The following is a 16537-nucleotide window of genomic DNA, read 5'->3' as shown; positions in this document are numbered from 1 at the left end:
TAAGGACAGGCTAACATAATTTGCAGTGCCAGCCCAGCAACATTTAAGATCTCCTGTGGTAGTTTAAATTCACTGGAGTCCATGGAAAACACTTCATGAGAGTCCACGTCGTCCTTACCAAGTTAAGAGTTCCCAGCATGACATTCAAAGTGTTCATCTCCGGCTTGACCAACTGCTGCCGATTTATTTTCACCTTCACACAGTAACTGAACAGCTTTAACAGCACCTACAGAACACAGAGAATGCATTCTCTAAAACAAGTAGTAAGATTCTGCTGAAACTAAAAGTACCTGATAAAATACCCGGTTTCCAGAGTAAAGCATAAACCAGAGTTTTAGACAAACATTAACCTTAGGACAGCTTCGTTTTCAAGTAACGCCAAGGCAGCAAACAATCAGTCTAGCAAGGCAGGATCTGGTCTTAACAACTCCTCAACTTCTACACACTTCAAAGTCCTTGTAAAGAATCATTAACCAAGAGGAACGGGAGAGGGAGAGAAGGAATTTCTCAGATTTTCATCAATTAATGAATTGAAACGTCTGCTGCAACACAAGGCAGACAACTAAACTTCATTAATATTTGTGGTATTTTCTTGACCCCAAAGACCAGAAGCTGGGACGCACGGTTAAGAGGTGCCGGCCTTGTTTGAAGTCCTTGATCCCAGTCAGTCTGTTGAGCATACACTCCAAACCTCCACACTGGGCCATGACGCCTGCCATCTTGTAAACTTCCTCCTCATCCTCCTCTTCATCTGCAGGACAGAAATAGATTGTGAAGAGAGGAAGCTGCCACGACATGGCAAGTTCATGCAGGGACAAAACAGTGAAGCAAAATGGAGAGAACAGCAGGACACATTTAGCAGCGGTTCAAGTCACTTCAACTGTATTGAATGTAAAAAGAATTATGAGCAGCAATACAAAGAAGGGCCAGGCAGAACAGTCCTGTGCCATGCAGGTGTTCACGTTTAAAGTATACACTTAAGGCATTGTTAAAATCCTCCTCCACTCTAGGTGAAGCAGGTAAATGTAGGAAAAGCAACATCAATCAACTTTAAGCTCAGTGCTGTACAGATAATAGTGTCACTGCTCGGCAGCGAACCTCAGATTTCACATCTAATCCCAGCTTTAGGAGACAAGTGCATTACCAGTGGTGGAGTCGAGAGACTCAATGAATTCCTCAGTTGCATCTCCTAGTAACCCTCGCATCCGGTAAATGATCCTCATGGGCTCCCCCTGCAAGAGAGGAGAGCACTGTATGAACCACACCTCTGCAGACACTTCTACACGAGTCCAGTTCTCGTTATGGTGTCTAGCAGCCACTCCAGCCTCAGTTCTCCTTTGAGGTGTTTGGACTGCGGATGGTAACAGAACAATCTTTCACTCCCTCATTCTCCCCTTACTGAGATTAATTAAAATCAACAGTGAAGCCACCACCTGCAAAAACATCAATAACTCATCACTTGGTCCATCCGCCCTTTCCTAGCATTGCCAACGAGAGAGAAAGGCTGGGAAAAAACAGTGTTTTCATCCTCATGTCTTCTCCAACAGTTTCCTTTAGCACCAGTGGAAGATCTAGCCAAGCACAATACGTTTATCTCTACAGAAATGCCCTCTTTCCATGAAAACCTTTCCCTCTGAGGGTATTGCCCCATTCCTGGAGGGGTTCAAGGCCAGGCTGGATGGGACTTGAAGCACCCTGATCCAGTGGGAGGTGTCCCTGCCCATGGCAGGGGTGTGGAACTGGATAGGCTTTGAGGTCCCTTCCCACCCAAACCATTCCATGATTCTGTGATTGCACAGCAATCCCGGGAAACAAGGATCGGGCACAGCCTAGTAAACAAAGCAGGAGAGGCTAATTGAATGGGTGCTTTAAACAGATAAAATCTGCAGGGATAGAAAATGGAAGAGGAGGAGTATAAGGCAATTTAATGAGCTTTCAAGTAGGACAGTATGTTACTAAAATGATAAAACTCAACCCACCAAAGCACAAGCTGCGCTTTTACCCTGGGAAAGGGCTAGTTTTCCAGTTGTGTTTCCAGCTGGAAAAACTGACAGCGTATCACTAAACTTTCCATTTTAATCCATAGGTCTGAATAAAAAGCAGAAAAGAAAAATCCCAGATTTGGGAGCAGGAGACCTTGTGAGAGAAAACCTGTCAGAGAGCGCGCTAAGCCTAATGTGGAATAAGCAGTGCTTAATGTCAGAGCAAATACATAAGCACAGGGAAAGCCCCGGGGGAAGATCTGCTCAAAGGCCACGCTAGAGATCAGCAATTAACACCACAGGGGCCCTGGTAAAATGGCAGATGAACAAAAAAAGCCAGTGAGAGACAAGGAAAACAAAAAGGGGCCTGAGGTTGCGTTCTTGTGTGCCTGTCTATTTCCTAGGGAACATGAGCGGCGGCTCCAGAAGTGCTTTGCGGAGGGGCACACAAAAGAAGACAGATGAAAGCTGTTCAGCGACAGTAATGCTGAGCAAACTCTGCCTTTCACCAACAGCACTGCATCCTGGGAGAGCCACACAGCAGCTACAGCTCAGCACCTGACGGGAAGGGCACCTCCGCGCTCCAAGCAGGCAGGCAGGTGCAGCACACGCGATGATTTCCCTCAGGAACTTGAACCGAGTTCACTGATTAAGACCAGCCTCTCACTTCCCCATCCAAGCTGGTATCTTACTAAAAATGATCACTGTCACCTAGCTTTGGGCTTATTTTGCAGCACAGAATGCTTTCTTACTTAAATAAAGCTTGATGAGAACCACTTGCTATATCATAACTCACTGAAATCGAGCGTTTTGTTTGAATTCCTCCCCGAAAGCACAGAAATAAATTATTCCAGGAAACCAAGGCTTCAATCAAAGGCAACTGCAAGAGTAAATGAGGAATGAACAAATGTTGGGCAAATCAGTCTTCTTTCATGATCTAAAGTGCTACTGGCAGTGACTCTAAAGAACATACTCAGAATGGGCAAGATTTGGTGTGATGAATGTCTTCTCCTCCTGAAAAGAGGTTGTCGTGAGGTGGGTGTTGGTCTCTTCAATCAAGTACCAAGTGACAGGACGAGAGGAAATAGCCTCAAGTTGCACTAGCGGAGGTTCAGAACCATTATTACAAAAAATTTCTTCTCCAAAAGAGTGGTGAAGCTCTGGTACAGGCTGCCCAGGGCAGTGGCGGAGTCTCCAACCCTGCAGGGATTCAAAACCTGTGGGGCTGTGGCACTTGGGGACATGGTTTAGCAGGCACAGTGGGGGTGGGCTGATGGTTGGACTGGATGAGCTGAGAGGGCTTTTCCAACCTTAATGAGTCTGTGACTTTCAGTGGGAGTTTATTTTAGTGGCTACAAGAAAAGGAAAGGAAGACTTCATTCTGGACCACAGCCACCTCTGGAACCAGCTTACTGTGACACGGTGGACTGGTCCCTTCAGACTGTGGGGTCCATTTCTTCACCTGAAAAACAGGCCATATATACTAAGAGCAAACTGGGAGAATGAAATCTGCCAAGTCCTACAGATCCCGAACACGAGTAGAAGCACAAAGTAATGCGGAGAAATGTTGGATGCTCTTCTCTGCGTAAATAATTTGGGTTCATCTCTGAAGAAGATTGATGGAGCAATCTGGTGTCCCTGTCTGCATGCACCCACCAAACCACCACATGCAGATGGAGTGTGAAATCCTCTGTGAAAGGCAGGGACAAAGTTCAGCTGCTTCCCCAGAGGAATGTGAGAAAGTTTGTTACTCAAGACAGCTCACATGTCTGATATACCACAGGGATAAGTTCAACACACTCACCAGGGCCAGAATTACGTGCTTTTAAATCACTTACACTGCAGAACTGAGCAAGTGTCCATCCTAAGAGAGCACAGAAAGGTGCTGAGCAATCATACCCAAGAAATGATACCCCAGAAAATAAACCCTGACTTATGAGATGTTTCTTCTGTTCATTTTTGTGGCAGGTGCTTTGAGCTGTTAACATATATAAAGAGAAGACACACCTCATTAGTGGGACACCACACTTTCTTGTAGACCTCAGCCACAGGCAGATCCAAACTGATGATCTTATTGTTCACCAAAAGCTGAAAGGGAGAAAATCAAAAGTCAAGAACAAGCTCGCATTGCATCACCCCTCTGGCAACAACCAGCTGCCTAGAAACAGCATCCCCATTTAAGAAATCCATATGTGTGCATTCGCACCTCCATTCCACTGTCATCCTCCAGCAGCGCTACCAGGTCGCAGTCCTGACAGATTTTGTTCTTGATGTCCCTCATGAGTGGCCCAATGCCAGGCTCGTTACTGCTGTAGGGATTTCCTGGCATTCTGCCCTGCAAGAAGTCTTCCTGCTGAGGATCTTTCTCCAGAGTTACAAAGAACTCGGTGACTTCATTCTCTTCCTAAAGAACAGCAGCAGAGACAGAGTGAGTCAGTCTTCCCTAACCATGTTCCCACTCCTGCATTTCTATGGCAGCAAGTGACAACATGTCCCTACACCTTCAGTCCTTCTGCCATCGGTACATCCTGCCACACTTTGCCACACAGGTGGCATTTTGAAGATGTCCAGTACCACTTAGTAAGAAAAATCTTCAGCATGAAACAATATTTTTTTACTGCAAGGGTTGTCAGGCATTGGCAGAGGCTGCCCAGGATGATGCTTGAGTTTCTTTCCCTGGAGGTGTTTAGAAGATGAGTAGATGTCGTACTTGGGGACATGGTCTGGTGGTGAGCTTAGCTGGGCTGGATATCTGATGGTTCAAATCAATGTTTTTAAAGGTCTTTTCCAACCAAAACCATTTTATGATTCTGCAATACCACTGGTTCTGCTCTTTTGCACAGAGCCACAGCAGAAACCTGAACACTAAAAACCCCGAATGGGACACCACGTTACTGCAGTTCCACGCTGGTTACATTAAACCGTTACTACAGACACTGACTCTTCCAAAACGCAAGCAACTCAATCTGTTTAAGCGGTCTCACTTTATAAGCGACGCTGCAGACATCTCTCAACTTACAGGATAGATAATACTGCACAGTCTCTCAAAGATGAAGACTGGAGTCCTGTAGTCATCGAGGCTGTAACGTTTTGCAGTCTCTATACACACTGCCATAAATGCTTTGGTTTCAGATTCTGTGCCTGCCAAGAAACAGAAGCATTAAAAAGTTACGAGAGTCACTTTTAAGGGTTTCATTTTAACTCATCATACATAATAAATCCTTCTGCAATGAGCACCATAGTTTGGTGCCCTCTTTTTTTCCACATTCACTACTTAAAAGGTGAAAGGCTATTTATTGGTATAGTCACTAGGAAAACCCTTTGCATGCTTGGGCTGCAATAAAACAATCCCATAAAAAGGAGGAGGTTTATATTCCTGGAAAATAAGAAATGACTCCTGGAACATTATTTACTTTTTCTGTGCCAGAAGGAAACATTGGAAGGTTCAACTGAGCTGGTTTTACCTGTTGTCATATCCTCTAGCATCTCCAACAGCATGTCCTGGGTCTCATCGATCAGCTTTGTTCTCTGTACCACCAATTTCCTCAAACACAGGTAACCATTTAGGACTGTACCCACCAAGCGACTTTTGAAGTGTCGCTTGATGGACTCCACCTCCACAAATGAAGAGAGAAGACCTACAAAGCAATGAGGTACTCAGGAAGTGGGAAGAGAGTTTGATTTTTAGCTCTAAATGTCATGCAGGCAGCAAACAGGGCACAATATTGTAAAAGCAGCACAAAGAAATGACTTGTAACAACTCCCACTGCCAGTCTGTGGTTTAAAGCTCTCTTCTACGGTTGGTGGCAAAACCCTGGTCTGTAAGAGCTGCCTCTTAAATGATACCCCATGGCGTGATGAGGGAGTACGGAAAGGGTATAACGAGCTTTCTAAGCACGTGAGACAAAACTCCACCCTTCCTCATATATTTGCCTGTCACAAGATACGTCAAAAGCTGGTGACAGCTCTGCTCCTAACATCTAACTGGCTCTGACAATGTGACAGCAAGCGTGGTATACGACTTATCAGCTACATCATAGGATTGGACCTTCCTATAATAAAGAACCACGAAACACTTGGATTCTTTCCCAGGACGTATTTATCAACATGCTTTTTCTTGCAAGAAGCCAGGCTTTATGAATTAGTCCATTAATTTTCGATGAACATGGAAGAGAATACAGAAAGACTGATGTAGTTAATGACACATTTCCATTTCCAACCAGTGTTTAAACAAAGTATAGCCCAGAAGATCCAAAAAGGCAACCACAGAGTAAGGAAGGAGGAAACAACAGGTGGAAATGAACCAGCAAATGGCCCTGGGAATTCCACTGTACAATAAATGTAAATAAGAAAAGGGGGGGGGGGGGGCGGAACTGGTAAGATTGAGTTTGTTCATGATACAGTGCCTCAGTTCAAGTCAATAAAAACTCAAACTGACCACAAAAAAACTACAGAAAAAAATCTATTTAGGCATTAAATGTTAAATTGATGGCAAAAACCCATTGCTGAAAATGGCAAAACGCTAAACCACCTCTCTGAAACTCTGCTATGCTCTAATATAGAACAGCGACCGCCCTATCTCCAATCCTGCTACAGGACTTGTGTTGATGCCACCAAATACCTGTGAGACTCTTCAAGGCATAGCCCTGCTGCAGGTCCGTGCTGAGCGTTGCTTCTTCCAAGGCGAGTAAACGGGCTATTTCCTGAAAATAATCAACGAGCCCATTAGGACAAGACATTGCAATACAAATAATGTCTAGCGGGCAAGTGTCTAACACAGGGTGCAAAGGAACGCAGGAAAGAAACAGAGCCAGCCACAGAAAAAACATAACTGCAAAGCAGCAACAGGAGAGGGAGAGGAAAAAATACCTCCAACATCCTCTTCATTTCCTCCCTAACGCTACCTATTACCACTGCTTTGCACTAATGGCTTTCCATGATGGACTGGAGGCCACAACGAAGACGGTGGCATCTCTCTGATGACTGATGATGAGGGGCTGGAGAACAAGTCTTATGAGGAGCAGCTGAGGGAATTGGGGTTGTTTAGCCTGGAAAAGAGGAGGCTGAGGCTCATCACTGTCTACAGCTGCCTGAAAGGAGGTTGTAGTGAGCTGGGTGTTGGTCTCTTCACCCAAGTGAGAAATGATAGACAAGAGACAATCGCCTTAAGCTGTGCCAGGTCAGGTTCAGATTGGACATCAGGAAAAATTTCTTCACTGAAAGGGTTCTCAGGCACTGGCAGAGGCTGCCCAGGGCAGTGGAGGAGTTCCCATCCCTGGAGCAGTTTAAAAGACGGGTAAGATCAAGTGCTCAGGGATATGGTTTAGTAGTGGACAAGTACAGTTGTACTCAATCTCAAAGGTCTTTTCCAACCTGGTGATTCTAGGATTCTGTGACCTGCCTCTCTGGACCGCAAAAGGGATCATCACAGCAAACATCTACAACCTAATGCTCTGAAAACTGCAACTTAACTGTGGTGCTTCTCCCACAGGCTGTAATTCACATGCCAGGAGTGATAGCACACGTAATCCTCCCTTGTCATTAAGGGCTTTCCAAGTCCAGTCTGTCAGCTATGACAGCTTCCAACCGGAAGCCAAGTCAGTGTAGCAATATTTATATTATCCCTTAGCACAACTGCCCCCCAGAGCAGTGAATTGATGTACACTGGCCTGTTTGTGCTGAGGAACACTATGGCTGGGGTTAGCACCACTGTAGCTCTTTCTGTTCAGAGACAACTGTACCAAAGGGTGAAGTTCATAAATCTGGCAGGGGTTGACAACGGGGCACAGAACAAAAGGATGAAGATTTCAAAGCAAAAAAACTGAACCGCCAGGTCAAGGAGGAGCTCTCTTTGTGTTCCCTCATTCCTCCGTGCCAGTCTGTACCTTGGTGATGAGGCTGCCAACGTAGGGCAGGACACCCCTCGCTGCTAGGTAGACCTTCCAGTGGGCGGGTTTGATGAGCTTCTGGTACAGCGCCAGGTACTCAGCAGCACACTCGCCTGCAACGCTCAGCTCGTCCAGGTAGCTGGGAAAGAGCAACACAAGCTGACAACCGCTTCACAGCACCAAAAGGTACTCACAGCTTACAGACATCACGGAAAGAAAGAAAAAGCTGCGCCAGGGAGGGTTCAGACTGGATATCAGGAAAAAATCTTTCACAGAAAAGGTCATCAGGCACTGGAACAGGCTGCCCAGGGAGGTGGTTGAGTCCCCATCCCTGGAGGTATTTAAAGCTGAGGTGCTCAGGGATATGGTTTAGTGGCAGATAGGAATGGTTGGACTCAATGATCTAGGAGGTCTTTTCCAACCCGGTGATTCTATGATTACTCAATGGCTGAAGTGGTATTTTGTCCCAGAAAGGAGTTCCTCAACTGCACTACTTGCATCAACTGGGCTAAGTTACATCACCGTAGCTGGAAATGGGTTCACTCTATTACTTCGCTGTCTAGGAGGCAGGGGAAATGTCCACACAGCTAAACCAACCTGTTTACCTCTGGTAAAAGCACAGAACTGCGATAGCTCGGTGCCAGGCAGTAAATAAAGAGTCTCTCTAAATCTGTACCATCCCAGCTCATAAAGCTTTAGAACCCAGCCAAAAAATGCCTGTGAACCAGAGGTACAGCAGGAAGCGGTGTGAGAAAAGTTGGAAGAAGTGAAAGATTCTCATGGGAATTAAAGAAAAATAATGCTGGAGTTGCAAAGTGTGGCAACATGGAAATACCTTGTCAGGAGATCAAGGACCTGTTGTCTGCGGCTGGTGATGGTAGCCAGGGCTTCCATGATTGTACATGCAGCCTGCCTCGCTGCTTGAGTGGCAGGAGTAAACAGCACCTGAGGCGAGAGCATTAAAGGACGGGATCATTTGGCATGCACACATAAACTTATGATATCGTAAAAAAAGTCACAGATACCACAGGGCAGCTTGGTGACCTGATGGCAGTGCTCTCTTTTCCTTCAAACACTTGACTCTGTAGGAACACCTGCTTTGCTTGCCATCAGAATGTTTAACCAACGCAGGCCACACTCATTGAGAGACACAGAAAACTTTTGCCCAGCACTTATGAAAACTCCCTGTCAAAACGCAGCTAAGGAGAGAGGAAGGAGCACTGTGGCAATTAACGGTTCAGAATTAAGAACATGCAGACTATTGGAGAGATGTTTAGATGTAATATTTTTAAGGGAACAAAGTTACAAACCTGACTTGTAATTTGATGCAGTGATAGTCTCTCCAAATATCACTGCTTTTATTATCTGCAAAGCGCATGAACTGCAGCAAACTCGCAGCAATCCCTGACTGTTAACTTTGCTGCATCCCAATGGAGCTTCCATCCACGTTTACCTGTCGCAGCCAATTATTGTGTCCCAGCTTGAGATCCAGAGGGCAAGTTCTCTTCCCACGGCGACTCATGAACTGTTTCCATTTCCAGACATATTTTTCCAACAAGTAAATCTGGTGAAGCTCAGCTTTGCTGGGTGATTTCCCATTGGCATCTACACCTGCGATATTCATAAAATCATGGAATGGTTTGGGTTGGAAGGGACGTTAAAGCCCATCCAGTTCCACCCCCTGCGAGAGCCAGGGACAGGACACCTCGCACTTGATCAGGTTGCTCCAAGCCCCATCCAACCTGGCCTTGAACACCTCCAGGGATGGGGCAGCCACCACTGCTCTGGGCAACCTGGGCCAGGGCCTCCCCATCCCCATCATGAAGAATTTCTTCCTAATGTCTAATCTAAATCTTCCCCCTTCCAGTTTAAAGCCATGCCCCCCCTCATCTATCACTCTAGGCACTTGTAAAAAGTCCCTCCCCAGCCTTCCTGGAGCCCCTTTCAATACTGGAAGCTGCTATAAGGTCTCCTTGGAGCCACCTTTTCTCCACACAACTCAAGAGAACTGCCATTGCATTTTTTCTTCACATCAAAACTCTCCAAACTTCAGCTGGGAAGTAGCTTCTTATTTCTTTCTGCTGCCATTTTCACTTCTGCATGGACCTATGTTCACTTCCAAGACAGATGCAAGTCCCAGAGTCTCCAGGGGAACTCAATCACCTTTTCAGCTGGCTGGTAACATTTTGAACAAGCAACAAGTTTCATTTTTGACACTCCCTTGACTATCTCCAGGCTCAGTGTGTTTTCTGCTCAGGGTTTGAGCAACACAGCCTAGAAAAGTCACTGCTACACTCTCTCAGGTCAACACAGGTAAGTGTGAAGATGGTATCAGATGTCAAAAGGACAGAAGCCAACACAACAGAAATACATTCCTTATTCAACCTGGAGGGATGTACACGTTCTTTCAAAAAATTGCCCAAGGTTAAATATCAAAGACTACCTCTGGCTGGGAGGCACTTCTTCCAAGCTTCATAAGACGCTTTCGGGTCCCTCTTGAGCCACAGCTGAGCTTGTGCATGGATTTCATTGCTATAAGGCTTCACAGTGGTAAGAGCGTCCACAGGCACATCCTAATAAACAAAAAGGCTCTGTGATTCTTCAGAAAGCTACAGGCTGCTCCTTTAAGAGTAATTCCTGCAGGTGAATCACTGGTTGTGTCTGCTCCATGAAGAGGTAAAGGCTGCTTTTGGACAAGAGGAGGGTATGCAGTTTCTGTTAGTGATGAACTGAGAGAGGCCTCATTCCAGCTGCTACTGAAAGATCAGTAAACCCATCTTTGACATCCGTCTGTGACTATTAGATAGCTAGATCAAAGCAGAAACACACCTTCTCCCTCGCAAATGTTATCCTATATTACAATCAAGGTAGCAGCCAACCAATGCAATTTTTATCAGAATTTTAACTCTGTATTTAAAAATCAAAGGTATTTGATTCCACCATATTTGGGTACTACAAAGCTATTGAAAGCACCAAAAGTCAGACCAAAATAACCAAGCCACAGCTCTGAAATACCTCTTTTCCCATGTCTCAGATCAGAGGGAAAAAAACAAAGCCTTGTTTTCAACAGTAGTGGTCAAAGCCAACAAAGAACAGTAAAAAAAGCAAAGCAGCTACCTGCAAGCTGCAGCCTAAAAAGACAGAAGTTACCCGGTAACCGTGAGCAGGAAAAGCAAGCCCTGCCTTCCTTGCAGTTATTAATCACAGAGATCAGTGTGTCAGACTTTAATCAGCAGATTTTCAGATGCCTTGCTCAGCACCTGTCTAAGGCAGTACCTTGTTTTTCTTGCTGGTTGGAGCAGGTGGCTTGATCAGCTTTTGAAGAATGCGCAGGCACATGAGGGTGATGTTTTCAACAACCACTGGAGTCTTAATGTTCACGGCCATCAGGAAGAGGCTGAGAGCTGAAAGACAGAATAGATGTGTATGCCACTGTCGGATCTGCAGACAGCACACAGTAGGTGCTCAGAGTTCGGTAATATCTCATACCCTCAAGCAAAATGATCACATTCTCATGCAGCCATGGATGGAAAGCCACTATTTTTCATTACAGCAAGAGAGTCTTCCCATCCTTCCTTTTACTCCTCCATCTTTCTATTTCTCAGCACCCCTGTTTCAAGAAAGGTGCTATTCCAAGACAAAGCTACCTGGTGCCAACTCCATTTGTCACCCTAATCACAACCTATCCAAGTCGGCATCATCCTTAAAATCCATGTACTACAGTATATGGACCTAAGCAAAGCATTTTAAAATAAGGCTTTCACAGGAGTCATCTGAACTCACCACAACGCAGCCGAAGCTCCCAGCAGCTGTCTTCCTTTGAGATGGAATCTGTAAGCAGCAACATTTCATACTGGAGGCTGCTAGCCTGTAACACAGACACAAGTTCAAAGCCTTTGAAAAGTCCTGGTAATGCAGCAGTCCTTTTTGTCCTTCTGATTTTTAAAACGCACATGTTCCAAACACATCGATCTAAGTAAATTTAATCCCAACCTATTTGAGAGCCAAGACAGGCAGAACTGCCTGAGGAAACCTAGGCATACACCTCATCACGTAACTTTGTCCTTTACCCTAATGTTTATTCTAACTCCTATCGAGACAAAAAGACTTTCTATTATAAACAGACCATGATAATAGAGAAATGCAAGAATTAATGTAAGAAATGCAAGGAAACTGTACACCAGCAGCTGCTGAGGGGCAGAAAAAAATAGGAAAACACTGGACTTTCTCACCAAGTCTGGATTTGCCCAGTGTCCTTTCAGAGCTGCAGAAACCTTCCCAATTATTAAGTCGTTCATTTGTTGTGTGGCCTCTGGATTGTCCCTAATTCCAGAAAGAGAAAGAGAACACTGTTACATTGTGGTCGTACTCAATATCAAAAGCTCCTGGGGTTTCAGCTTAGTTGATAACAAATGTACACACAGTTCCAGTCTGCAGTTTGCTGATTTAAGAGATCTCCCCTATAAAGCCACTTCTTTCCAATCACATATTTACACATATGGGGCTTTCCAGAGTTCGCTGGAAGTCAGAGGGCCGCAAACAGTGAATCCCACCTAACCTGGTCAGAAGGCACATGAGCTGACGGACCTCCTCCCGCATAGTGGCTGCACCCCGGCGCAAGTTGTAGTCAAAGAGCTCTCGGATAAGGCCTTGGGACACAAGGATATGCCGGATGGCAGAGTTGGTGGCCAAAGCCCGGAGCAGCGTTATGCAGTGTTCGGTGACAGCTGAGGCACAGCCATAGCATTTGGTGGATGATGTGTGGCCACAGCCTAAAACAGACAAGGCACGATACTGGCTGGCAGTAAAGGTGGGCTGGACAGTGGTTCGTGAGGACTTTGTTGCTGCTTCCCTCTGTTGGAGATCATATTCCAGGAGTTCCTTTCGAGAGGCAAACACTTTCTGGAAACACAGAAAAGGAGAAATTAAAGTTGTGGAATTGTGAGGCTTCACATAGTTGCTAATCTCACTCATAGGTTATTTACACAGTATGTTTTGTGAGGAAACATTTTTAACCACATGACCCAGAACTTGAAATCCATTATGGCAATAGCAGATGGGAAATCTATTAGAAATCCCAGCCTAAATCCCAGTTACCTGCTCCATTTAAAAGCTTGTTGTCTACATTACATGCAATGTAACACTGGAAATGTGACAGATCCATAGCATTAATGGTAACCATAGCTTTTAAAAATGATTATTTTGTTATTGCCCTGAAAATATGCAGCTGAACACCAATCGTTAATGGTATTGCTAAACGCAGAATGGCAATATCTTACTTTCCATTTCTGATATGTGCTGCATCCGGTGACAGAAGAAAACACATGACCCAGACTCAAGTCAAAGCATGTCATACCTGGATGATTTTGGAAAGCTCATCGAAAGAGTTCTTGCAGTCCCCACAGTACTCCTGGGCTAACTGGAGGATGTACCTGTTCACACTGGCTGAGGTAGAACTTATCCCTCCACTGCTACCAGATTCATCCTGGAACAGAGCAGAAAACAGAATGGAATCATATATGGAGGCTACACACAAAACCAACTCCTGCAGAACAGCATCTAAGACCAGGGCCTATCTTTGTTCTTGGCAGTACAAAGGTGAGTGTCACATCTGCCTGGTGTTCCAGGCAAGATCTGCCTGTCCTGCGTTACCTGGGGCTTTTCAGGAGCCGCCTCATTCACTTTACACAGAAGGTTTTCCAGCTGCGGTCGGTGTCCCATTAGCTGGTGATATACTCTGTCTGCCTTGTCCAGGAGAGTGTTGATATTTGTTACTGCCTAAGAATAAAAAAGGAAAGGAAACTCTTATATTCAGACACAATTTTTAGTTCTATGGAACTACAGGCAACAATCTCCAAGTCTTCTGTCTCTTTTGCCTTTCACTGGCAAAAAAATACAAATAAACTACGATCCTGCCACTCATGCTCCGAGTACTGCTCTGCTGATGCTGTGCCTAGCACACTCATCCCTTGGGACAGACCATGTATGGCAACAGGTTCTTCGTTCCTTAGCAGAGCTCCTCAGACAGGATGGGAACACACACAGTACAACCCAAATTCACCTCTTGCACAGCATGGCACGGAAATGCAGGGTTAGAGAGCTGCTTTCGTAGAATCATGGAGTAGTTTGGGTTGGAAGCCCATCCAGTTCCAGCCCCTGCCATGGGAGGGGACACCTCCCACTGGATCAGGGGCTCCGAGCCCCATCCAACCTGGCCTTGAACCCCTCCAGGGATGAGGAAGCCACCACTGCTCTGGGCAACCTGGGCCAGGGCCTCCCCACCCTCACAGCAAAACATTTTTCCCTAAGATCTCATCTCAGTCTCCCCTCTTTCAGCTTAAAGCAGTTCCCCTCATCCTATCCTTGCACTCCCTGCTCCAGAGCCCCTCCCAGGTTTCCTTTACAAGCAAAGCACTGAACTATGTGTCTTTTGCAAAATTACTTACTGAGTGGAGTAACACGTTAAATAAGGAATGCATTGGTCAGTCAGAAACACTATTTTCCATGTTACTCCCATGAGGGATGGACCTCTGATGCCCCTGCGCTGCTGACTCGGCCAAGAGATACAGCATTTCATTAGCGAATCTCACCTTCTTTCGATCCTCTTCATTTTCTATGGGATCCACCGCGCAGCATGGCTTGGCGTACAGCATGAAGTCAAAGCGAGCGTATTTACAGAACCCACAGGCATTGCAAAGGAAGGGATCTTTCTCATCATAATTGATGGATCTGAAAGAGAAGCCAGAAAGGCCAGAGAATGCAGATGAGCTTTGTCACGATAACTGCAGCAATGAAGTAAGCTGTGAATGGACTCGGAAAGTAAAAGAGGAGAATGGCCTTTAAGATGTCCAACCTACCGAACCGCCCAGGGGGAGCCCCACAAGAAATACACGAGTTACAAGAGAATCAAAACCTACAAATCAGGCAACAAAAAAGTCCTTTTAGAAGTGGTGTCACATTCTGGATGGAAAAAGCAGAAGCAGATGTGAACTGGTTCCTAATGATTCCACTTTAAGGCCAGTAATTCCCAGCAGAATGTTGGACAAGGGCTGTTTGCCCTTTGCGAGAACACAGATAAAAGGAAAATGTTTTGGTTTGTAAGGTCTAAGCTTTCCATAGCTCTCACTCTTCACCCAGTTGCAGTGAGACTGGCTACACCATTATCCCATCGCAGACAAGAGCGGCATGACACAAACTAATTAATAGCCCCATAATTCAGAAAGGGATATGGAAACCTTTCGATGTACCAGTAATCAGGTGATCTATGGGAAGAACCTGATCAACACCCTGAATCCCATGAGGATTAGAGAGGAATATGGGACAATAAGGGAGGAAGAGATAACAGATAAGGAGACAAAGCCCACAAAAGAGAAGGATTTATAACACTGTAGTGAAAGCTTGCCTAGCGCACAGTAAATTCCACCCTGAGCCCTGCTATGAATGAGGAGAGCACAACAAAAACTCTGAACAGACAAGTGAGCACTGTCCGTCTTAAAGGCTAAGCCAGGGATCCTGCAGAGAACCCCCTGCCATCTAATTGAACCCCAGCCTCGTGCCCTTGAACAGGCAGGCCCGAAAAACCAGCATTTTCTGTTCTAAACTTGATCTGAAACTTCTGCATTCTTCCAGTATTGTCGTATCGGGTTTCCTTTGTTCGCCTGCATTAGCATTAAATCCCTGTAAGCCTGTTTTATACTTCTCGACTAATTTGTTTGTGTGCTTGTTTTAACTAGCATCGCGTATTTAAATAGTTGGGTATTTTGTTAAACACCCGACACGGGCAATAGCACAAGGGCTCTGCAAACCCACAGCGCTGGCTCCGTGGGGAGGAAGGAGGCTGCATTACCTGCACTTGTGGCACTGGTAGACGTTTTCACCGCAGTTACCGCACACCCCCGGGTTGGCCGGGACAGAGGCGCTGCACCGGGGGCACTGCAGGGTCTCCGTGGAAGCCTGGTAATTCTCATAGAAGTCTGCAAATTCGATCATCAGGTTTGAAGCTACAATGGGCAGCGGCAAATCGATCTTCACCTCCGTTTGTCCTGGGGTCAGCTGCACTTTCTTAGCTTTGTGCCAACGAGCCGGCCTGGGAAAAAGAAAGAAAGCAGACGCGTGTTTCTGTGGGGAAGTGCCCTTTCTGCCCGCGTAGGAAGAGAAGCCAAACGCAGCTGTCTCAGCTCCAAATCTACTTTAAATGGGATGAATGGAGAGCAGTTCTAGGATTCGTTTCCTTAGCTTCTGTATTGACATGATATGTAGCCAGAAATACATTTTAAGCCTCTATCCTCTTCATAGAGAGACTGTTTGGGATTAAAGAGCTGGTGATGCTTCATGGAAAAACTTTAATTCTACAGACATTTTCTAGGGATTTTCACCTCCATTTTTTTATTAGTAAGGACATTTGCATGAAAACAGGATATTTATTTCTAAAGATCTCATCTGCTCCCACTGCTTATTCTCAACCTGAAGTCAGAATCCTCTCTTTGTGACATCATAATCCTCTCCACAGCAGCCACTCGTGATGTCACAGAGGATTAAGACTTCAAATAAGCAAAAAGCGGCAGGCACAGATTAATCCCTAAGCCACAGAGATCTGATTCTGGTGAGAGCATCTCAAGAAGTAAGAGGGAAAGCATATAAACAGAACTGGCTCCAGACTGAGCAATG

General features: G+C 45.5%; 1 protein-coding gene across 3 annotated transcripts in view; it reads right to left on the bottom strand.

The window, feature by feature from the left end:
• The window catches only part of UBR4 (ubiquitin protein ligase E3 component n-recognin 4), an 85002-nt gene that overhangs the window by 14997 nt on the left and 53468 nt on the right, over positions 1-16537 (bottom strand). For all 3 annotated transcript variants that reach the window (XM_054085776.1, XM_054085777.1, XM_054085775.1), the window contains 20 exons: positions 15717-15956; positions 14461-14599; positions 13523-13648; positions 13227-13355; positions 12429-12772; positions 12103-12193; positions 11654-11738; positions 11147-11274; positions 10314-10443; positions 9324-9481; positions 8706-8815; positions 7868-8009; positions 6604-6685; positions 5447-5620; positions 5002-5123; positions 4189-4386; positions 3990-4070; positions 1145-1232; positions 624-751; positions 119-226 (listed from right to left, as the gene is read on the bottom strand). In XM_054085776.1, coding sequence (XP_053941751.1) covers positions 119-226; positions 624-751; positions 1145-1232; positions 3990-4070; positions 4189-4386; positions 5002-5123; positions 5447-5620; positions 6604-6685; positions 7868-8009; positions 8706-8815; positions 9324-9481; positions 10314-10443; positions 11147-11274; positions 11654-11738; positions 12103-12193; positions 12429-12772; positions 13227-13355; positions 13523-13648; positions 14461-14599; positions 15717-15956 — 2803 coding nt within the window. The remainder of the gene's footprint in view (positions 1-118; positions 227-623; positions 752-1144; positions 1233-3989; positions 4071-4188; positions 4387-5001; positions 5124-5446; positions 5621-6603; positions 6686-7867; positions 8010-8705; positions 8816-9323; positions 9482-10313; positions 10444-11146; positions 11275-11653; positions 11739-12102; positions 12194-12428; positions 12773-13226; positions 13356-13522; positions 13649-14460; positions 14600-15716; positions 15957-16537) is intronic.

Source organism: Cuculus canorus, chromosome 21 (assembly GCF_017976375.1).
Source record: "Cuculus canorus isolate bCucCan1 chromosome 21, bCucCan1.pri, whole genome shotgun sequence".
Classification (NCBI taxonomy): domain Eukaryota; kingdom Metazoa; phylum Chordata; class Aves; order Cuculiformes; family Cuculidae; genus Cuculus; species Cuculus canorus.
This window is presented reverse-complemented; position numbering and strand designations above follow the sequence as displayed.